General features: G+C 38.2%; 5 protein-coding genes across 5 annotated transcripts in view; 2 read left to right on the top strand and 3 right to left on the bottom strand.

Moving 5' to 3' along the window:
* Window positions 1-36: 36 nt before the first annotated feature.
* On the top strand, window positions 37-5663 carry LOC101310350 (beta-galactosidase 3-like). The gene is made up of 19 exons (XM_004287802.1): window positions 37-366; window positions 507-602; window positions 713-825; window positions 918-984; window positions 1090-1182; window positions 1382-1525; window positions 1729-1817; window positions 1923-2028; window positions 2126-2213; window positions 2531-2649; window positions 2737-2901; window positions 3056-3234; window positions 3445-3554; window positions 3640-3749; window positions 3883-3993; window positions 4067-4180; window positions 4263-4465; window positions 4571-4907; window positions 5003-5663. Exons 1-19 carry the CDS (start codon window positions 196-198, stop codon window positions 5147-5149), a joined length of 2562 nt encoding a protein of 853 aa, XP_004287850.1. The 5' UTR covers window positions 37-195; the 3' UTR covers window positions 5150-5663.
* A 194-nt stretch (window positions 5664-5857) lies between these two features.
* LOC101310638 (thioredoxin H-type-like) lies at window positions 5858-7718 on the bottom strand. The gene is made up of 3 exons (XM_004287803.1): window positions 7578-7718; window positions 6340-6462; window positions 5858-6219 (listed from the first exon to the last, which is right to left on the bottom strand). Exons 1-3 carry the CDS (start codon window positions 7665-7667, stop codon window positions 6076-6078), a joined length of 357 nt encoding a protein of 118 aa, XP_004287851.1. The 5' UTR covers window positions 7668-7718; the 3' UTR covers window positions 5858-6075.
* A 4692-nt stretch (window positions 7719-12410) lies between these two features.
* On the bottom strand, window positions 12411-14461 carry LOC101310930 (protein RTE1-HOMOLOG-like). Its single transcript, XM_004287804.1, has 3 exons — window positions 14395-14461; window positions 13425-13712; window positions 12411-13052 (listed from the first exon to the last, which is right to left on the bottom strand). Exons 2-3 carry the CDS (start codon window positions 13692-13694, stop codon window positions 12639-12641), a joined length of 684 nt encoding a protein of 227 aa, XP_004287852.1. The 5' UTR covers window positions 13695-13712; window positions 14395-14461; the 3' UTR covers window positions 12411-12638.
* A 665-nt stretch (window positions 14462-15126) lies between these two features.
* Window positions 15127-17010, bottom strand: LOC101303277 (auxin-induced protein 5NG4-like). The gene is made up of 6 exons (XM_004289057.1): window positions 16772-17010; window positions 16554-16616; window positions 16352-16468; window positions 15770-16184; window positions 15419-15570; window positions 15127-15325 (listed from the first exon to the last, which is right to left on the bottom strand). Exons 1-6 carry the CDS (start codon window positions 17008-17010, stop codon window positions 15166-15168), a joined length of 1146 nt encoding a protein of 381 aa, XP_004289105.1. The 3' UTR covers window positions 15127-15165.
* Window positions 17011-17874: 864 nt separating this feature from the next.
* Window positions 17875-22188, top strand: part of LOC101303562 (MORC family CW-type zinc finger protein 4-like) — a 5788-nt gene continuing 1474 nt past the window's right edge. Inside the window, exons 1-13 of the mRNA XM_004289058.1 lie at window positions 17875-18154; window positions 18246-18280; window positions 18381-18459; window positions 18552-18641; window positions 19193-19268; window positions 19400-19478; window positions 19580-19708; window positions 20449-20547; window positions 20764-20871; window positions 20953-21102; window positions 21305-21397; window positions 21735-21786; window positions 21868-21979. Coding sequence (XP_004289106.1) covers window positions 17875-18154; window positions 18246-18280; window positions 18381-18459; window positions 18552-18641; window positions 19193-19268; window positions 19400-19478; window positions 19580-19708; window positions 20449-20547; window positions 20764-20871; window positions 20953-21102; window positions 21305-21397; window positions 21735-21786; window positions 21868-21979 — 1382 coding nt within the window. The remainder of the gene's footprint in view (window positions 18155-18245; window positions 18281-18380; window positions 18460-18551; window positions 18642-19192; window positions 19269-19399; window positions 19479-19579; window positions 19709-20448; window positions 20548-20763; window positions 20872-20952; window positions 21103-21304; window positions 21398-21734; window positions 21787-21867; window positions 21980-22188) is intronic.

A 22188-nucleotide genomic window follows, 5' to 3' on the forward strand; every position in this document is an offset into this window, starting at 1 on the left:
TATATATATATACAAGTGTGAACCTTATAGAGCTCTGCTCAGAGACTCAGAAGCTGTGAGGAGTGTGGAGTGTCCAAACAAGTAATGGACTTTGTTGCTCCTGCTCCACAGAACTGAACTCATTCTCTCTTTGCACATTTCAGTAGTGGTTCTCTGCTTTGAGTTGTGTTGTGTTTTGTTTTGGTTAGTAGAGAAATGGAAGGCAACTCAGTTTCCAAGCTGTGCTTGTTCTTGGGCTTGGTTTGGTTCTTGGGGTTTCAGCTGGTTCAGTGTACTGTGACTTATGATAGGAAGGCTATTGTGATTAATGGGCAGAGAAGAATCCTCATTTCTGGTTCAATACACTACCCCAGAAGCACTCCTGAGGTACCCAGTCTTTCCCCATTGTGGGAACATTTCATTGTTCTTTAATTTTAGCAAATTCTTTACCAAAATGTGTTCTTTCTAATTTTGTTTTGCTGGCCTTTTTGTGATTTAATGGAGATATATTGGGGTTTGTGTTTTAGATGTGGGAGGATCTGATACAGAAGGCAAAAGATGGAGGTCTTGATGTGGTTGAAACCTATGTGTTCTGGAATGGTCATGAACCTTCTCCTGGCAATGTACTACTACTATTCACTTTCTCTCAGCAATTGCTACTTTGGTTTACTGTGTTTGTAATTTCTTTTAACTTTCTGACCATGCATGTTTGCTGTGTTTTGTTGGGTTTCAGTACAATTTTGAAGGGAGGTATGATCTGGTGAGATTCCTAAAGACCGTACAGAAAGCAGGGCTCTATGCTCATCTTCGCATTGGGCCTTATGTTTGTGCTGAGTGGAATTTTGGGTACTTCCCCTCATTCTGGATCTATCTTTTCTTCTTGAATTGCATGTTGAAGAATTGCGGATTTTCAACTACCAGTTCTTTCTTAACTGTAGGGGTTTTCCTGTTTGGCTGAAATATGTTCCAGGCATCAGTTTCAGAACAGATAATGAGCCTTTCAAGGTTAATTTTATTTACATACCTTTTATCATTTCCAGTCTTCATTGATTATGTTGCATGACTTGTCTATGGAGAATTTACGGAGCTTCTTCACTTGTGGTGTTGCAGAGGGCAATGCAAGGGTTTACTGAGAAGATTGTGGGACTGATGAAGAGTGAAAAATTATTCGAGTCCCAGGGAGGCCCCATTATTCTATCACAGGTAAATGTAGGGTAAATAGATATTTTCTAATTTTATAGTTATATGTTAATTTATGTTCTTGGTTTTTACTGTTTTTAAAAATATGTAGAAACTAGAAAGAACTTATTAGTTCAGATCTAGAGAAGTGAAGTGGACTACTTCGAGTAAAGTTATACTGAGGATTTGTTTGTTCTATCTCTTTTTGTGTTTTGGGGTTCAGATTGAGAATGAGTACGGAGTACAGAGCAAGTTGTTTGGAGCTGCTGGACATAATTACATGACCTGGGCAGCAGAGATGGCTGTTGGGTTGGGAACTGGGGTCCCATGGGTGATGTGCAAGGAAGAAGATGCGCCCGATCCAGTGGTGAGCATTTAACACTCTTCTTGCCGCAGATCTAGGCTTGACTGGTTTTACATTTTCCTTTTTAGTCAACTCTCATGCAATAGAGTGAATAGACCTCGAGTTTTAAAGAGTTTAGTGACTAAGGTCTTTTCCTAATGTTTTAAGAGTTTAATTTTACCTATGGGAAGAGGTCTTTATTAATGTTTCATGCATTTTGGTGACAGATAAACACATGTAATGGTTTCTACTGTGATTCTTTCTCTCCTAACAAACCGTACAAGCCTACCATTTGGACAGAGGCCTGGAGTGGCTGGTAATTTGTTCAGCTTGTTTGATTGTTTGCTTGGAACCTCAAGTTTGTGAACTTACTGCAATTGAAAATATAAGTATTTAACTCTTTCTGTCAACAACTATTAAGGTTTACGGAGTTTGGAGGTCCAATTCACCAACGACCAGTTCAGGATTTAGCATATGCTGTGGCCAGATTCATACAGAAAGGAGGATCATTTGTTAACTATTACATGGTCAGTGTTCTCTATATGATATTCTGAGGCTGCAGATAGTTTGCGAAGTTAATATTGAAACTGAAATACTGAATACCTGTGTTTCTGACTGAAACAGTACCATGGAGGAACCAACTTTGGACGCACAGCAGGGGGACCTTTCATCACTACCAGCTATGACTATGATGCTCCCTTGGATGAATATGGTGAGAACCAAGAATTGTGTGCTCTTGTCCAATGAGTTCATCAAAAGTTCAGCTTGAAACATTGTGCCGAACACCAACACCTAGTGGCCTAGTGTGGTTTTGCTTGTTGTATCAGTGACTGGTTGCATTCTCTTAGGCATCTGATGATCACTACATGTACAGATTTTCAGTTGCTGATCAGTCTATATCGATATGACAATGACTAAAATTGCAACATGATGAGTTTACTAGTATTTTCCTAAGCAAACTAATGTCTGCGAAATCACAATATGTGTTTGAGAATGTAGCTAGCTAACTGCTCAAATTTAACCTGACAGGTTTAATCAGGCAGCCAAAGTATGGTCATCTGAAGGAGCTTCATAAGGCTATTAAGATGTGCGAACGGGCTTTAGTTTCAGCTGATCCTATCATCACTTCACTGGGGGATTTTCAACAGGTTCAATTTCTATTCCTAAACTAGCTCATAGGTGGTTCCACCAGTTATTCCTGTTTAACTCTAGGTATTTTTTATTTGCATCTCCAGGCCCATGTGTATACTTCAGAATCAGGAGATTGTGCAGCATTTCTTTCGAACCACAATTCCAAGTCAGCTGCAAGAGTGATGTTTAATAACATGCACTATAACCTGCCTCCATGGTCCATAAGTATCCTTCCTGATTGCAGAAATGTAGTCTTCAACACTGCAAAGGTATTAAGTTTGAATTTGAATCTCAGAACATGAGCTACTTTGCATGAATTTGAGACCATACTTGTTCCATTTCCTCCATTTCATTTTGTTGTAGCACTGAAAGGTTCAAAATCTCTTTGAGATGAAATTGACATTTTTTGTTCTTCATACTTAGGTTGGAGTTCAAACATCACAAATGCAAATGTTGCCAACAAATGTTGAGACTCTGTTGTGGGAAACTTATGATGAAGATCTTACATCTCTAGATGACAGCTCGACGATGACTGCTTCTGGTCTGTTGGAACAGATAAACGTTACAAGAGATACTACTGATTACCTGTGGTACATAACTAGGTGAGAATTTCCTCAGGCTAACTCTTTTAACATCTCAATAGTTTTCCACAGTTAATCTGTCTATCCTTTTTCTTGGTAGTTTTTCAAAAATTACAGAATGTTAGACTTGGCAGTGACTTCTAAACATTCAAAAGTTGCAGTCTGCTCTAGTTGGCCTATGCCAATTAGCTAATATGTGGGCCTAATATTCTTCTCCCAATGTACCTGCAGCGTCGATATTGGTTCATCTGAATCCTTCCTGCATGGAGGGGAACTTCCAACTCTTATTGTTCAGTCAACCGGTCATGCTTTGCACATCTTCATTAATGGACAGCTTTCAGGTGCAGTTTTGATATGTTACTTGAACTTCTTATCATCCTAGTTGATTAGTAAAAGAATGTAACAGTTAAATATATATAATAACAGGTTCTGCCTTTGGAACAAGGGAGAGTAGGAGATTCACATATACCGGCAAAGTCAATCTACGTGCAGGAACCAACAAAATTGCACTGCTCAGTGTTGCTGTTGGATTGCCAGTTAGTACCTTTTCCCACCTTTACAATTTTTGGCATAGATGTGATTACCTCAATACACAAACCTGACATTTTGAACTCGGTACTTCATCTTCTTAAATGCCTGACGTAAAATTGTTATTGTTTTTTATTGAAGAATGTGGGTGGACACTTTGAGGCATATAACACAGGAATCCTTGGCCCAGTTGCACTTCATGGACTAAACCAGGGAAAATGGGACTTGTCTTGGCAGAAATGGACCTACCAGGTAGGTGATCTTGCTTGGGAATATTTGTGCTGATTCAAAGAAACATTTTCGCTTATCACTACTACTTTTACAGGTTGGATTGAAAGGAGAAGCCATGAACCTTGTATCTCCAGATAGTATTTCCTCTGTTGATTGGCTGCAAGCATCATTAGTTGCTCAAAAACAGCAGCCATTGACTTGGCATAAGGTACGTGACAAAGGACTATGGAACTTGATGTTGTAATGGACTACAGGTGATGGGGAATATTAAAACTATATCACTTTTGCAGAGTATTTTCGATGCACCTGAAGGAGATGAGCCATTAGCTTTGGATATGGAGGGAATGGGAAAAGGTCAGATATGGATTAACGGGCAGAGTGTTGGAAGATACTGGACTGCATTTGCTAATGGTGATTGCAACGGGTGCAGTTATGCTGGAGGTTTCAAACCTACAAAGTGTCAAACAGGTTGTGGCCAACCCACACAACGATAGTAAGTACACCCATATAGAAAGATATCATCTCAAGGATTGTAGTATACAAGTAGGCATACACATCTAGTGGCTTCCCTTAACTTCCATGTGACTTTCATTTTCAGCTATCATGTGCCTCGGTCTTGGTTAAAGCCAACGCAAAATCTGTTGGTAATATTTGAGGAACTTGGAGGTGATCCTTCAAGAGTTTCTATTGTAAAGAGATCTGTGAGCACTGTCTGTGCTGAGGTCGCTGAATACCATCCAACAATAAAGAACTGGCACATCGAAAGCTATGGAAAGGTGCAAGACTTCCACAGCCCCAAGGTTCACTTGCGGTGTAATCCAGGCCAGTCCATTTCTTCCATTAAATTCGCTAGTTTTGGCACGCCTTTCGGGACCTGTGGAACTTACCAGCAAGGAAGTTGCCATGCTTCGACATCATATTCTGTAATAGAGAAGGTACTTAACATTGCTATCTGGTTTTCATGATCTGCTAATGTCCTTACACTATTCCCTAACTGTGCCTTTTCTTTTCATCTCTTCCGTTCTCACAGAAGTGCATAGGGAAGCAGAGATGTGCAGTGACCATATCCAACACTAACTTTGGAGATCCATGTCCGAAGGTGTTGAAGCGCCTCTCAGTTGAAGCAGTTTGTGCTCCCACAACTTCAACAACTGCACAACCCAATTGGAGGGGTTAGAGTGTAGAGAACCTATGATAACTGTTGCACCTAATGACTTAATTATATACCACAGCAAGCAAGTGAATCAAGCAGAGAAGAAGAATAAGAGGTAACGTACAGCGAGATAGTGTTTTAGTTAGGAGGAGTGTCATAGTTTTTTCTTCTGATTAAGTCTAGTAGCTCTGATTAAGGGTGTTTGGAGCCAAAGGCAAGTAGTTTGTAATTTAAGTGAGCTTAATGGACTTGTGCAAAATAGTTACTGTTGAGTAGGTGAGCTGTAGGTTCCTGGGGTCCTACAATTGGGTGCCCTAGGGCTCCGGCGCTCTGGTTCCCGGCCTTTTAACCGGGGATATGAGCAGTTGGGCAGAGCAAAAACTGTGTTTCTGTTGATTGATTGTATTGTTCATGTATTGTTGGGGAACAAGTATAACCCCAATTAGGTACTTAGGTTCATGTTAGGAGCGGATCCTAGTATGACCATTTGTTTACTGTGCAGTTTCTGAAAAAAAAAAATTTGAAGGTGTTCATTTACTGTGCTTCCCTTCTGATGGCATATGTTACAATCCTTGAAACTGGAAAACTGAATGTTGGAGTTAATCACTGACCTGTATGGTACTTTGAGGCAAAGGCTAACAATCTGTGAAAACTTCAAAAATTGCTGCCTTCGATTTAATTTCAAACTCCCTGATATCTAAATGGACACTTCAAAGAGAACCTCCACATACAAATAAGAAAGATTATATCATTCACCAAGTAGAATTCTTTCAAACCATGAAAAGAGCTAAGATGGAGCTGTATTTATGAAAAACTCATACGAAAAGATCTCGAGTACCACCCGAGACTTGTACAAGCCAAAAGTTTAAATATAAAAGTCTAGATTCATATAGCAATGATCATAAGCTTTGTGGCCCCCTACAGGCATAAGATAACTCAGATCTTGGTAATCAAGCAGAAGCAGTAGCTACGTGCTTTGCTACAGTCTGCTGCAGTTCCTCTTTCTTTGCTCCCACCACTTTGTCCACAATCTTTCCTTCTTTCAGAAACATGAAGGTCGGCATTGCCTCTACAGCCCAATCTTCAGCAACAGACTACAAAGAAGTTAAAGTGAAAGTGAGCTTCATTATCTTACAGTTATCATCTTACAGTGCACAATTACTGTCTCTAAAACACATTTTATCTTAGAAAGACAGTAGTTATTGTTCGATTACCTTCAACTCATCCACATCAATCTTTACAAAGATGACATTTGGAAGCTTCTTGGCCAGCTCTGACAAAAATGGTGCAATGATGCGGCACGGTCCACACCATGAAGCAGTGAAATCAACAACCATCTGCATCAATGGTAGAGCACAGTAAATGAGCAAGTGGAAGGAAACAACAGAAATTCACTATGAGAAAAACTGATTAAGCATGGTGAGATCTTATTCCTCTCATTGATTCATGTTTTCATAAACAATATTTCATCCCACTCATCATCCTCGAATAATTTTATCTCAAAAAACTCCATGACCTATTAGAGTCTAGTAGCATCTCTGCTTACTTTTCAGAAGACTACCAAAAATTTAATATTTTGAAATGCTGAAATTCAAATGTAGATGTTATCCTAGGATCATTATTGTCTTTTAAACCCGTCCAAAGACTTTCATATGACATTTCAATTTCGAATGTACAAATCACTGAAGCACCATCATATAAACATTCATGAAAGCAACAGTTGATGCTGGTAGCTAGGATGAAACAAAAGAGATGGTTTGTAGCGAGACTAACAAGAGTAAACATCCCTAAGATTCTCCATGCCGTTTGTAGAATATACCTTATAACAACTAACACTTTGCCAATCCGTTTTAAACTAGAACTCATACAGGTACAACAAAGCTTCTGAAATATGCTGTGATATTCCTTGAACAAGAGAAACTGGACAGAGATATCGTTTGACCGTTTGTCTGCTCCAAATAACAAATCTTGTATAGTAAACTAGTAAAGGGCCTGCCTTGGATTGTTTATCTATTTATTCACCTCTACTTTTGACCGTAATTAAAACGACAGTAAAGAAAGACATGCTGCTGCATATAGATTCTATACAATTCTCTGGTCAATAGGCCCATTTTCCTCAATCTAAATCAACAAAGGAAAACAATTGCTCTCCAACAGTAATCAGTCATGATCAGAATGCAAAGCAGAATCCCATATCCAATAAAAGCATAGAATCAATGATCAACCTAACAATAAACATATAACATGGCATCAAGAATGAACCACAAATCTAGACAAAACCACGCAAATAGGATCAAACAATCACAAACCCAACGCAACCCATTACTCAGATTCATCATATATCACAACCCAATGACCCAAAACCACAAACATCAACCAAATCTGAAATCAAAAACAAAAGGTTTACCAACTTTTCAACACACGGTGATAAAAAAAAAACTAAAAATTGTACCAGTTTCTTGGTGTCGTTTCCCTTCTGAAGCAACTCGGTCCATGCATCCACAGTGTGAACACCGACGACTTGTCCCTCCTCTGCTGCCATATCTCGATTTTTCTTGCAGAAAACAAACACAAAATTCCAAGCGAAACACAAAAACGCAGAGCTTTCTGATATCTCAACTCTGTTTTATACATGAGAAGCGTGATTGTTTAAAACGCCCTTGGAATTCTCATATATTACGATATTGCCAGGAGGCTCGAAGATAGGAGATTCCCATGCAACGTACGAGAAGCTGTACAGATCGCAGCTGTTGATTGGTGTGCTTTGTTGTTCTGGACTTGGTGCGGTTTAGCGCACGGTAAGATACATGGGTCTTAGTGTAGTAACCCTATGGAATTTATTTAGAGAGAAAATTATTCAAACAGTGTCTCACATTTTGAATAAGAAAAGCTTTGGTATCTCATCTTCAGAAAACTTCAAAACAGTATCATTCGTTCGTACCTCGACCGAAGTTTGGTATCTAGAACCATTAGCTCCGTTAAAAAGACTGACGACAACCATTTTTATTCATAAAATGACCAATTTACCTTTGAATTTTTATTTTTGTTATTTATTTTATATAATAAAAAGAGAAATTTGTCATAAATGTACCTCATATTTTCTTGCTTATAACGTTACGGGGGTTGGTAGGGGGCAATTTTTAAGGAAAAAAATCCATGGTACCGTTATCCCACTTACCAAAATTTATAAGGAAGAAAATATGAGACACCGTTATGACGAATTTCTCTTTTATTATATAAAAAGAATAACAAAAACAAAAACTCAAGGGTATATTGGTCATTTCATGAATAAAAATGTCTGTTGTCAGTTCTTTTAACGGAGTTAATGGTTGTATATACCAAACTTTGGTCGAGATAAGAACGTGAAATACTGTTTTGAAGTTTTTTTGAATGTGAGATACCAAAGTTTTGCTTCTTCAAAAGGTGAGACACTGTTTGGACTATTTTTCCTTATTTAGATGATGGTTGAGTTTTACTTTTTTCTTTTTTTTTTAGTTTACTTGAGTATGATGTAATTTTGATTGTTATTGGTAAATCCATGCCATTTAGATGGTGAAGAAAGGATTTGACCCAAATACACCATTTGTATATATCCCTTTAAAAAAAAAAAAAACACCATTTGTATATAAACAATTAATTATTGTTATTTATGTTTTAAAATATTCACCATGTGTGTGTTTTGGTCTAATGCTAGTCAAATGAGAAATTACGATTTCATGTAGTGATAGGTTACAAAGATTCTAGAGGATTATGTTTCCTTATACAACGCCTAAAAGGTGTTATGTAATTCCCTATATATAAATGGTTACTATCAATAAATAAGACACATACGGTTCTCTATTTTCTTTGCTATCTCTTATTGTCTCTATAATTTTCTCTATAACACGTTATCAGTAGCTCTTGAGCTGATAACCCCATCACCTCAAATAATACCCTAAACCCTATTTTTTCCGAAAATGCATCAGACCCCCTCGACTCCATTGTCGACCATCTCCGGTAATCAGCTCAAGAGCTGTTGATAACGTGTTGTAGAGAAAACTGTAAAGACAACGAGAGATATCAAAGAGAATAAAGAATTGTGTGTCTTATTTATTGATAGGAGCAATTTATATAGGAAATTACATAACATCTTTCAGGTGTTGTACAAGGAAACATAATCCTTTTAGCATAATCTTGGTAACCTATCACTACATGGAATCATAATTCATCCTTTGACTAGCATTAGACCAAGGCACACACATGATGAATATTCTAGAACACTCCCCCTTGTACCGCGCATCTACATGCCGAATGGTGCATACAGTGTTGCCTCATATGAGCGGTCATGTGACCAGACAACTGTCATCGTCTCTTATGCCGAAACACCAAATAATGTGTTATCTGATCCTCATGAAGGGGAATGTTCTAGAATATTCACCGTGTGTATACTATACCTTGGTCTAATGCTAGTCAAAAGAGGAATTACGATTCCATATAGTGATAGGTTACTAAGATTCTAGAGGATTATTTTCCTTGTACAACACCTGAAAGATGCACAGTTCTCTATTCCATGTATCAATGAATAATACACATGCACAGTTCTCTATTCTTTTTATTATCTCTCATTGTCTCTACAGTACAACAATTTATATTTAGTAATAAATTAAAAAAAAGATTCAAAGGATTCAAACCAAGATCTATCACAAGCATTGTCAATTTGTCATTGCTCTACCAATTAAGCTACATCCCCGATATTTAAATAAAATAAATAAAGGTTCATTGTCGAACCAAAAATATATATATATATATATAGCATTTATTATTACTAACACGAGAAAGATTTTGAATAATTAAAAAAATAACATTGGAGATGCAAGGAGTCGAACCAAGATCTATGTCATGCATTGTCATCGCTCTACCAATTGAGCTACATCCCCGATATGTCAGTTTTAATACTTGATCTCATATAATTAGCTATTATTATTACTAACACGAGAAAGATTTGAATAAATTAAAAAAAAATTTGTTGGAGACGCAAGGAGTCGAACCAAGATCTATATCATGCATCATCATCGCTCTACCAATTGAGCTACATCCCCAATATATTGTTTTTTTTATACTTGATCTCATATATATTGCTATTATTATTACTAACACGAGAAAGTTTTGAATAAATTTTAAAAAATATATTCATTGGAGACACAAGGAGTAGAACCAAGATCTATGTCATGCAAAAAAAATACCGCGGCTTGCCTCTGCTCTCTCTCTTTCTCTAAGGCGGCTAGGGTTAGGGTTTTGGTGAGAGATAACAAGCTGTGCGGTGTGATCTCGGTATCCATGACCGCTCGCTTGATCTCAAAGCTCTTTCTTCATCAAGAGGATGAACCTGTGGATCTCAAAAACCTAAAAGGTCCGGGAAAGGGTTTCGTCGCTCAAAGGTTTTATCTGGTGGGTAAACTGAACTCCGCCCGTGCGGTGCAATTTAATTCCTTTCGAAGCATCGTCCGAGCGATGTGGAGACTATCTGTGCCGGTGGAGGTGCAACAGTGTGGGGATCGTTTTTTGTTCACGTTCAACAATCAACGTGATCTTGGCCGGGTGAAGAAATGAGGTCCATGATCTTGTTGAATGATTACGACGACTTTTCCGATATCATGGTGGTGCCGCTCGATTTCTTTTGGATTTGGGTGGAGGTATGTGACTCTCCGGCGACACTCACCACTGAGGCCACTCTCCGGCGACACTCACCACTAAGGCCACTCTCCGGCTGGTAGGGGAGACCATCGGACCTGTCCTCAATGTCGACCAGGCGGGACTGAGGAGGGGATCTACTCACGTGCGCGTCACGCTTCCTCTAAACAGCCAAGTAAGGATGGATAGGAGACTGTGCGTGTCACTGGAGGATGGGATTAGGGTGCAGTACAGGGATGAAAGGCCTGTAGTGGATTGCCTTGCCCTAACGCCCAAGAAGCTGAAGAAGGGACCGGAGCTCTGCTTGGACCAGTTGCAGCACCGGCGGCTCTTCCCATGGTTTTTAGGGCAAACACTCATGCTGCCCTAGTGGTGCCGAATTTGCCGACACTGTTTAGAGAGAAGAGACTGGTTCAGATAAGGGAAGTGGCTCTGTATCCCTCCCCGGCTAAGGTTACGGGCGTCATCCGCGAACGAGAGGAAGAGGAAGCTAAGAGCGGGAAGAGATTGAAGCTCTCGCTGGCTATGGTGCCACTGGACCTAAACCTGGAAGATCTTGGTTTCTCCATGGCTGTAAGTGGGGTGCTAGGGATAAAGAAGACGGGGAAATCCCCAAAGAAGAGAGGTAGACCTCGAGGAAACAAGAACAAGAAGCAGCTGTTTACTGGTGAGTCATCGAGCTCCATGGAAGACTCTGTCATACATGATCCTCTTTCTAATGAAGAAACCGGTGGCGAGTAGTTCCGAGCCCTTGCTGGGACAGATCCCTACTTCACTTGACTATAGAGCATACCCCCCTTCGTGTCTAGAAAGGTACACCGAAATGGTCCTAGGTCTTGATGCATGAAGCTGGGGTACTATGGTTGAGTGAGGTAGGTTACATGCTTTCTAGGCTTTAATAAGTTCATTTGAACATTAGTCTTCTTAGTAGTTTTTAATAGTTTTCTTTTGGAATTGTAGACATTAATATGTGCATCGCATTGTAATATGGAGTTTGTTCTTGGACACTCTCCTAGTTTGATCTAGTACAGTCATGTGATTTGAAATCAAAGGAGCTCGACTCCATTTTCCCTAAAAAAAAAGAAAAAGATCTATGTCGTGCATTGTCATCGCTCTACCAATTGTGCTACATCCCCAATCTGATATTTTAATACTTGATCTCATATATATTTAGTTCTTTTCAAAAAAAAAAAATCTACATTTGAACCAAGAGCATTTACCAATTGAGCTGCATCCCGGATTTGAAAATTTATGCTCCCATGCTTGATCGATAATACATTGACCATATGTTCTACAATGTTTGGTGGAAGACAGATGAACATGCTATGCTAGCTATCAAAATTTGAAGCTTGTTGGAGACTTGCCAATTGCTAATGAAATTTTGAGTGGTACAACAGACAAAGAATTTATAGATCCGTGACAGCCCCTAGCCTCATACAATTCTGAAGGAGGAGAGAGCAACTGATTAAGATGGGAACATAGTGGAACTTCATTATTTGAGTTGGCTAGTATTTCTTTTCAATCCGTTCACGGTGAATAAACATGTCATTAGTCTAATCATGTAAAAGAAAAAGAAAAATTACTCTAAGAAATCAGATTCACCATTAAAGCTACATAAATTACTCTAGTAAACCTCTACATCTGTCAGAAATGTGAATACAAAACTATAGACTGCAAGATGGGAGAACCTTCAGTTCTAAGATCAAATACATTCTTTAGAGGAAACACACCCCTGAAGTTCAGTACTTGGCTTTTACAAATAGGTTGGCAAGTGCCAATACTATATCTGAATCACAAGGTTTCTTAAACTGAAGATTTGTATGACCATACCAAATAACATTATCTACAACTGGATCAAGTTCTTGAAACAGTAAGTACCAAGAAGAAACCAGCCAACAAGGAAGGCGATGAAGAATCCTAAGTAAGTTAGGAAGATTGTACCTCCTATTGCAAGTCCAAAACTGAATGTTATTAAGAACGGCAAAAAAGTCCGCACCATGGATCTTACACTTACCCAGTCACCCTTAAGGAAGATGAGAGCTGCGAGGTTCACCACATTCCACCCACCAGAACGAAAGCCTAACCTGTTAAGGCTGTTGGCTACAAAGGAGTGGCAATTGCAGGTAAAAAGGTTATAAGCCCGGTGTTGGAATTCTTGAGTGCCCTTATGAAGTGCATCATCCCATGTCAATATGTCTCTTCCAGGATCATCATGCAACACTGCTTCATGCTCAGATGGACAGGGAATAGCACAACACTGCTTGTCAAAGTTTTAAGGAGAAAAATGAAGAGAGCAATGAGCTTGTGAAAAATAAAATAAAGCTGGACTAAGAAAGCAGCTCTTATACACAAAATATTTGCAACAATCACACATAATCTGAGCTCATATGAGTCACAATCTTTGCACAAATCAAGTTATACCAAACGGATTTCCTGCTCAACAGGCAGTGTTTCAGTAACTTTATGCTTCTTCAGTTTGATTAAATGAGAACATTACCCATTGATCAGTACTCACCCAACAAAGAAACATGCAATGTTGGTAGCTGGTGGAATGCCAGTAACAGAATTTTATGAAAGTTATTTACACAGGACCCAAAACCATGGTTCAGATATAAAAATCAGTCTATACCTTTTCTTTGCTTATTTGGATGTAGCGAGTTGGTGCTCCAAAAGCAAAGTCATCCACAGACACAAAATTGGGTCCTGCAAAGTCCAAAATCACGCCATCTTCTCTGCATATGCCAATATGGCCAACAAAAGGAACCAGCCATGATATAACAGGAAGCGGTGTCCACACAATGCAGCTTGGAAACCGAGCTCTTTTAGGGTCAATTTGCAAAGTCGGTGAAGCACTTCCTTCAATCATCATGTGGTGCTCAGAGTCTCCATTTGCTTCCATTGCCAGAGTCAGAAACTGCTGAATTGACTTAAAAACATTAGATATTCAGTGAGAGTGATACACAAACTGGTATAAATTTTGGTGCTGCACAGAAAGAACAAATTACATTCTCCAAAAGATGAAAAGAAATGCTTCGTGACCCTGCTATGATCAAGGCATTGAACAAGCCAAACATTGCAAAGAAATCACATCAAATCAGACAAGTAAAATACCCGTCTCATCGAAACAGACCATTCTGATCTTACTCCACGACCTTCCAAAATGAAATAGTGAATCATATTTGTCCCAAATAGGAACAAGCACCATATTTCAGCAGATAGTGAATCATACTCTCCAATAATATCAGAACATAAATTTGGAACACGAATTCAACTGCTAGTATTAGTGTATTACACTATTACTGTACTACCATAGAAACTTCTCAACATATCAAAACACAAGAAATTCAAACAAAAAAAAAACAAAAAAACTGTCATTTGGGAAGCAAAGCACAAATTTGGAAGTCTTAAGCTAATTAGGATTAAAGGGTTCCTCTTCACTATGTTAAAGATCATCATTTTCCAACCTCAAACGAAAGATTTATGAAAAGCTTCATCCGCCTACGACCTAAAATGCTTCGCACGAAGAACGAAGCTAAATCTGAAACAGGAAGTTACAAGACAAATCACAGAGACAGAGGAGATGTAGAGAAAAGTGGTACCTTACAGATGCGCAATGGAGTTAGTCGAAGGAGAAATGAAGTTGGGAAACTTGGGTCAACAGAAGTTGGGATCTTTTGTGTTTCTGGAACCGGTTACTGGATATGAGTCTCGTTTGCTTTTCTTGTTTTTCTGGGGTTTAATAAAGCCACATTTTTCCTTATACCGTATCTTTTTTTCTTTTTTTTTCTAGAATTATAAAATGAGAAACTATTATTTCTTGATGAATTTCTTTCGTCATGTGTTTGTGTAGCCATTTGGTTATTGGAGTGCAGGTTGTGTGGTCTCATCTAATAGATATCACATCTAAAATTCATATGATTAGGTATGACTTCGTACTAAAATGGTAAACTTATCAGAAAAAAAAAGTCATAACTCATAAAAAGTATGTCATACCCTTATAAAGAAAAGATAAAAAATTACATTTTTAACAAGTTGCCTACATTTATTTTGATGTGGGCATGACTCATGAGAAATCAGTATATTACACACTCAAAGATCAAATTTATTAGAGATGTTTATCAAAACCATAGTAACATATGATACATATGCTACAAATACTTGATCCATGGGCTTTTAAATCATGCAAACTTTGTTGAACAATAAGGATAGCATTTTATTAGCTTACTAAACTACTGAGATATAGGGAGCAATGCTTGAACAATCAGTCATAACATGTATCCAGACAACAGAAAGTTTTACATGCATCTGGTCATGAGTGGTTTTATTCAAAATGAAAGACAGCAAAAACAAGAATCCTTCATGAGCTTGAACTATTTGGAAGAGGAAGCGAGTAATGACTGAAACAGAAAGGATCCTTCATCTGCAGGCATTGAGGGAATTTCACCCCTTTCCTTGCCAAACTTGCTCTCTTCATTTTTCCCCCAGACCACCAGGTATAGTCCAGCTACAATCAATACCGCTCCAATAATGCTGAAGTGACAGTAACAAACAGGCACCAATCAGTTTCAAATTAAGAGAAAATAATCAAGAATATATTATGTTTATTAGCAGAATGAAACCTACCCTCCCATGTAGAATTGTTCACCCAAAATGACCGAGGCCATTAGAGCTACGAGTAAAGTCTGTAGAGGCAGGTACACTGAGACGAACACTGGTCCTCCTTTTTCGATCACCCATATCTGTATTGCGAACGCCATTGCTGAAGCCACCACTCCCTGCAACCACCAACATAGATACTTTCTCACATTCTTCCATGTAATACTATGAATTGCTAAAGGGATCATAATTTCAGATCACATCATTAAGGTCATGAATCATCAAAGTTGATCTAAGCCAATTGTCACATTATAATGTGGTCAAAAGATATGGCTGATCCAGAATTATTATACATGTATTAATAATTTGCACACCAACCGCGTAGAGAATAGCGAAAACTTCACCACCAGAATGGATCTGCCAAGCTTGTGATTCTCTTTCTACAATCCCCGCGATTGCAGAACACTGCAGAATGCCAAAGAAGCAAGTAAAAGAGGAGACAGAGAGGCGAGCTGGGTAGTTCTTCAAAACAGGTACTTGTAGCACAATCCAGCTAGACCAACACAGACAATGACCAATTAAACATATGCATCCCAAAGTCCAGTTCTTCTCCTTGGCATCTCCAAGTAATGATAACCGAGAATGTGACTGGTTTAAATATTGTGAATCACTTGGAGGTCCATAAATTGTTGGCCCTTTGTAAAGGGTTATGACTAAGGCTCCAGCAACAGAAGCCAGAGTTCCAAGCACCTTGGCTTTGCCGTCTTTTCTATTTAAGTGAACCTGTTCAATTCTGCAAGATAAATGTGGTAATGATAAGAGTTTTGTCTGGCAGTAGATTTTGAAGTGCCAAAATCGTGTTTGAATTATCACGAAAAGCATTTTAATTCTTCCAAATAGGATCAGAATTGGCAAACAATCTAGCACAAATTGATAATAAGATTGATGAGCTATATTTGCCTGAATAGTGCAGCCATGAAAAATGTTATTGCAGGGACTGCATTCTCTATTGCAGAAGCAAATGTGGGTGATGTGTTTTCCAAACCAAAGAGGTACAAACCTTGATTGCATGTGATCCTAACAGCAAGCAAAATCAGATTAATCGATTACTAATGATATCAATTTTCGATGTAATCTCAATGATGTATTAGAACATTTATACCCAAGAAGTCCCATGAGGAAAAACTGCATAACATGACCAAACTTTAGTGGTGGTCTGTCATTCCTGCATAGACAACGTAGATACATTTTAGCAAGTATTGCAGAGATAGATGAGCTCAAAAATATAATAAGATTTGGTCTTTTTTAAGCAATGCAGACAAGACCAATGACAAATTTTAAGAAGAATTTTCTTCTAATTTGGCTTTAACTATGCCATACTTCTCTAGAAAGTATGCAATGGGACCGAGCAGAAGCAGCGCGATGATGTTCCTGTAAACTGGAAACACAAGCTTGCTTACACCCATGTTAAGCACAGTTCTGAGGATGACATGTTGCCCTGCATAACTGAACTGCAGAGCAGTCAATGCCATGTGAATCCGGGCACGTTCAGGCACCATACACCATAGTCTCTTGCCATGAACTCTACTTGGTGATGAACCAGCAGCCTCATCAGCCATTCTAGCAGATACTCCAAACTACACAGGATCAATGACTACCGAGGATTGTAAGGCAAATGCTTGGGACTTCAGAGCTAGGCACTATAGTGCTATTTATAATGACCATACTTGCATGTACTCGTATCGATTGTATAACAACATAACATGCCAGATTGTTTCACGATAAACTATTTTACAACTGTCATGTTTTACTGTGTTGTTGACTGCATCTATTTCAGACATGAGATGTATGAAAATACAAAACAGTGAGAGTCAGCAATGACTATGACTGGAGTTTCTATTGATGACTATGACAACAAGCATCTTATAATTACTTGTCCATCAAGTTTCAGTGGATTGATTCTCAAGATATGTTCCTTAGCATACTAGTGATATCAAATATCGATCCATATGAAGAAGTTAAAAGAGTAACACCTGCATTTTAAATTGACTGACAATTTTGTTTATTCGTCCGAGTTCCAACTCACATCGGTCTGTTGCCATTACAAGTATGTAGGGTTTCTAACTTCGTACGCTTGCTGCATTTGATTGAATTTACTAGAATACCCTCATGGACTTCGGTCTAAAATATTATCGAGTGACTGAGTGAGCATATGTTACTAACCCGTTAACAGAGTAGTGTTCACATCGCCAATCACTGATCAATAAATTTATGGTCAGTCACTGTTAAATTAACATTTAAGATTTAAAAACAAAACAACTCTATTAAAAAATAATTCTTCCCACCGGTGAACGTTACCGTAAAGTGTAAACTACGAAAAAAAAAAACCAACCCAAAACGCAGCGTTTTACTCAAAATTAAGAAATAACCCCCGAACCTGAACCGTGCCGTGTCACTGTGATCAGAAGCTGGACCCTTCTGAAATGTCGACCCAGAAACCGAAGCCAGATCCAGCCGCTGTGGTGGAGCTCGACAGCAGCGACGACGAGAACCCAGCTGCGACGCCGAACACTACTCAGAAAGTCCCGCCGCAACACTCGCCGGCCGTCGGGCAGCAAACCCTAGCCTGCCGGAGCTTCTGGAAAGCCGGCGACTATGTTGTGCCCAAGCAGCAGTTTCTGGCCCAAGACCAATTGGAGCACGCGCGCGTGCATCCCAAGTTTCTTCATTCCAATGCCACCTCGCATAAGTGGGCTTTTGGAGGTTTAAAGCTCTTTGCTTTATTAAGGTTCTTAATTTCGAATTTCAACTCATTTTTAGTTTAATTTGTTTGCTTATGAGCTTTAATTTGCAGCCATTGCTGAGCTGTTGGACAATGGTGTTGATGAGGTTAGGCTTTTACCTTATGATGTCATGCTTCTTTTGCTATAGAGTTTATACTGCTCAAATTAGAAACTAGTTTTTTAATTATTTTTTGTTTTTAATTTAGATACAAAATGGGGCAACTTTTGTGAGTGTTGATAAGGTTGAACTGAAGAAAGACAACTCTCCGGCGTTACTTTTCCGAGGTATGGTCTGATTGCCGCGGTTTTATTTATGGAAATGGGGTTTGTTTAACAGTGAGAGGGAATTTGAAATGAGAATTGGGGTTTTTATGCAGATGATGGGGCTGGGATGAATCCGGAAGGTCTGCGCAAATGCATGAGCTTGGGTTATTCTACAAAGAAGTCGAACACGACTATCGGGCAATGTAATTACAATGAAGTTATTGTTTCATTAGCTGCGAGCTTAGTTTGGTAGCTCACAGTTCTGTTGTCGTTTACATTATGTGATGTGTGTTTATTTTCAAATTTATGTTCAAGCCATTGTGATATCATGCTAGGTTTTTGCATTTGTTTTGTTTCTGCTGGAGAGGTAATGCCAAATCTAAAACGAGACCCTTGCTCTCTTGAATCTAGACTGAGAATGTCGTCCAACTGCATTTTTTGACTATATAATACGATGTAGAGTAGAAGTGTAGGTTGACACCATTTCAGCTTTAATAGAATGAGCAGGTCTCTAGTGTCAGATGGATCGGAAACACAAGAGTGATACCCCTATCATGTAAACCTAGAAATAATTTTGTTATACAATGGTGTAGAGGTCCTCATGATTATCTTCTTGGTAAAATATGCTTAATGCATTCTAGGTTTAGTTCATGACTATAAAGTATAAACACTTTTGTATTTATGGGTCATCCATGTCCTGAACAGTTCTATGTAATTGTTCGCCTTGAAATGTGACAAGTGTATGTGTTTTCAGATGGTAATGGATTCAAGACAAGTACTATGAGACTAGGTGCTGATGCTATCGTTTTCAGTCGTGCAACTCGTGGAAGGTACTTTAAGTTTCTGTTTTCTTCTAAACCCCTAGTGTACCTGAGGCAATCAACTCTTTAACGTTTTCTATATGAATAACTTTGAGTTTTTTTTGACACTTTTTTTTTCTTCTCTTACATCTTTCTTTTAGCAAAGCTACCCAGAGTATTGGATTGTTATCTTATACGTTCCTACGGAGAACTGGGCAGGATGATGTTATTGTTCCAATGGTATTTCTTTGTTTATTAATAATAAGCTTCTTTGCCACTTCTTAAACTTTGAATATCAGTCTGTATCCTCAATTCACACTTCAGTTTGATTTCAATTACAGATTGATTTTGACATCTCTGGAAATTGGGTTGAACCAATAATTTATAGCTCACTGGATGACTGGTCTTCTAATTTGAAAACAATCCTTAAATGGTCGCCCTTTGGTTCAAAGGAAGATCTCTTGCAACAGGTTTGTTGAGTTAGATGCTTAGATATTATACAGTTGTTTTCATTGGAATTATAATGAGAGTTTTCTTTTTTCCACATTTTATATTCATCACCAACATGAGGTTGATGTATCAAACCAACTACAGTTGAAATTTAGTGAGCATCTACTCTTAGATAGTAATTAGAAGTGGTCTGTTTACATCTTCTGTAGATTGATCGTGGGAGATATGTTGCTTCATGCGTAATTGGTTACCCATTCAATGCAGGCTCATGTTTTCTTAAGATATTAGAACAAAGAGTTCATGCTGATACATGGGCAGGAACAATCCATTGTGGTATAGCAGGGAGCACATATGCTCATCATCCTGTTACTTGAATATCCTCTGAGGGAATAGTTGTTAATATCTAACATTTCTAAGTCAGTGCCTCCAAATTGTCCAATGTGTCTTGATGCCATCAGCTTCTGTGGTTCTTCAACCACTATGGTTGATACATTAAATGAGCCCAGTGTGGTATGCAATTACTTATTTCAGAGATAGCTGTTCGACTCTAAGGCCATCCTATTGGTGCCTGCACAACTTATCCAACATGCTATGATATCATCAGCTGAGTTGTTCACCCACAATATCATGTATACAGTGCACTCTGCTTAACCAAAACAATTTAAGAGCCTTCAAATGACCTTTCTTTTTTCTTCACTTTCAAGATCTCTCTAGACAGTTTACGATTATTTATGCTTTACTTTTTATATTCTTTTGCTAGTTTGAGGACATTGGAGCTCATGGAACAAAAATAATCATATACAACTTGTGGCTAAATGATGAAGGCATATATGAATTGAGTTTTGATGATGATGATGAGGTATGTTATCTAAATTATAAAAGGTTGGAGGGAGTGTATTGGTATACTATATTAGCTAGATCTTGGGTTGCAAAATTAGCAGAATAATGTTCAAAATGATATGGTAATCTCAATTTCAAAGGTTGGAGGGAGTAACTGTGACCCTAGATTGAAAGCATTTAATCTTTTTTGTTGACTCTGATAGTATTTGTTGCTCTTTTTTGATATTTGGCATAGGATATACGGTTGAGAGATGAAACTAACCATGGAAGTTTGACCAAGTCAAAGAAAAAAACAGCTGGCTTACTAAACCATGTGTCATATCGTCTACGCTATTCGTTGAGGGTAAACTTATCAAAATAAATTCTTATTCTTTGTTCAGCATCATTTGTTGGTTAAGATGATAATAGTCATTCTTTTGCTCAGGCATATGCTTCCATTCTGTACCTCAGAAAATTCACAAACTTCCAAGTCATTATAAGGGGGAAACCTGTACAGCAATATAATATTCAAGATGACTTGATACATGCAAAAGTGATTACATATAGGCCTCAGCTAGCTACCATGTCAAAAGAGGTAAGGTTCATAGTCCAGACTTCAGAGATGCATTGATCCTTGCTTGTTTCTCTCTTCTTCCATGCAATGTATAAATAGATGTGTGCTCCTGAGGTTTTGAAGCCTCTACTTTTAAGTGTCGGAATAAATGACATTGCAAATTTTATTATTTTGAAAAGATATAAAGATAAGGAGTTTTGAAGATCTGATTTTGTGGTTAAAGGTCCTAGTTGAAACAACCATTGGATTTGCAAAAGAGGCACCTGATCTTCCAGTTAGTGGGTTCAACGTGTACCACAAAAATCGCCTCATCAGGGTATGTTTGATAATGCTTAAGCAAGCTTTCTCTTTATTTGTTAGTTGTTGTTTCACTGGAAATTAATATTGTTCAGGTATGTATGCGAGGTTTTGAAGCTTTAGGCTAGTACTAAGTGATTAGTAGTGCATGCATTCTGATTCATGAAAATTCAGAATTTAAATTTCAGTTGCACAGCATTATGAACTTTGTTAATTACCATATTTACTACAAAGACTGAATCTGTTTATGGAAGTCCAAGATGGAAAAGGATAACAGTGACCCGCATTTTGTAACTGCAGGTCAGTGAATTTATAATTAGTTTGCTAATGCAGTGAGTTTGTTAATCATGTTTCAGCCGTTCTGGAAAGTCACCGCTGATGGTTCATCGAAGGGGAATGGTGTTATTGGTATGATTCTGTTAATCTGTGATCTCAATGTAGATGCTCCTGAGCATTCAGTTCCTTATTCCTTGAATGTACATATCACAGGAATTCTTGAAGCAAACTTTATAGAGCCAGCACATGATAAGCAGGACTTTGAGCGATCATCATTGTTTATCCGTCTCGAAACAAGGCTGAAACAAATGGTAATGGAATATTGGTGAGTTTTAAATTCTGGACAACAATTTCTGGAAAAGCTTGTGATAGCTTTCTGAGTATGCCATCCACAGGCTACTTGTCTCCTCATTGTTGTGGATGGTTGAATAAATAAATAAAAGACACCAGTCAGTAAATTATCCTCTAAAAAAGAAACTGAGTGTTGAGATAAACAGTACTAAATGCAGAAAAGTAAATTTTTTTTTTTTTTTT

Source organism: Fragaria vesca, linkage group LG1 (assembly GCF_000184155.1).
Source record: "Fragaria vesca subsp. vesca linkage group LG1, FraVesHawaii_1.0, whole genome shotgun sequence".
NCBI classification, from domain to species: Eukaryota; Viridiplantae; Streptophyta; class Magnoliopsida; order Rosales; family Rosaceae; genus Fragaria; species Fragaria vesca.

Bases quoted from the DNA above. Each gene is read 5' to 3' on its own strand.
- LOC101310350 (XM_004287802.1), top strand. From the start codon at position 196: ATGGAAGGCAACTCAGTTTCCAAGCTGTGCTTGTTCTTGGGCTTGGTT. The intron at 826-917 runs GTACTTCCCCTC...TCTTAACTGTAG, and splicing joins TGTGCTGAGTGGAATTTTGG to GGGTTTTCCTGTTTGGCTGA. The intron at 2,029-2,125 runs GTCAGTGTTCTC...TGACTGAAACAG, and splicing joins CATTTGTTAACTATTACATG to TACCATGGAGGAACCAACTT.
- LOC101310638 (XM_004287803.1), bottom strand. From the start codon at position 7,667: ATGGCAGCAGAGGAGGGACAAGTCGTCGGTGTTCACACTGTGGATGCA. The intron at 6,463-7,577 runs GTACAATTTTTA...CCATTGATGCAG, and splicing joins GAAACGACACCAAGAAACTG to ATGGTTGTTGATTTCACTGC. The intron at 6,220-6,339 runs GTAATCGAACAA...ACTTCTTTGTAG, and splicing joins TTGATGTGGATGAGTTGAAG to TCTGTTGCTGAAGATTGGGC.
- LOC101310930 (XM_004287804.1), bottom strand. From the start codon at position 13,694: ATGGAAGCAAATGGAGACTCTGAGCACCACATGATGATTGAAGGAAGT. The intron at 13,053-13,424 runs GTATAGACTGAT...TTTGACAAGCAG, and splicing joins TCCAAATAAGCAAAGAAAAG to TGTTGTGCTATTCCCTGTCC.
- LOC101303277 (XM_004289057.1), bottom strand. From the start codon at position 17,010: ATGGCTGATGAGGCTGCTGGTTCATCACCAAGTAGAGTTCATGGCAAG. The intron at 16,185-16,351 runs GCAAATATAGCT...TTTATCTTGCAG, and splicing joins TTCATGGCTGCACTATTCAG to AATTGAACAGGTTCACTTAA. The intron at 15,326-15,418 runs GTAGGTTTCATT...CTGTCACTTCAG, and splicing joins GAACAATTCTACATGGGAGG to CATTATTGGAGCGGTATTGA.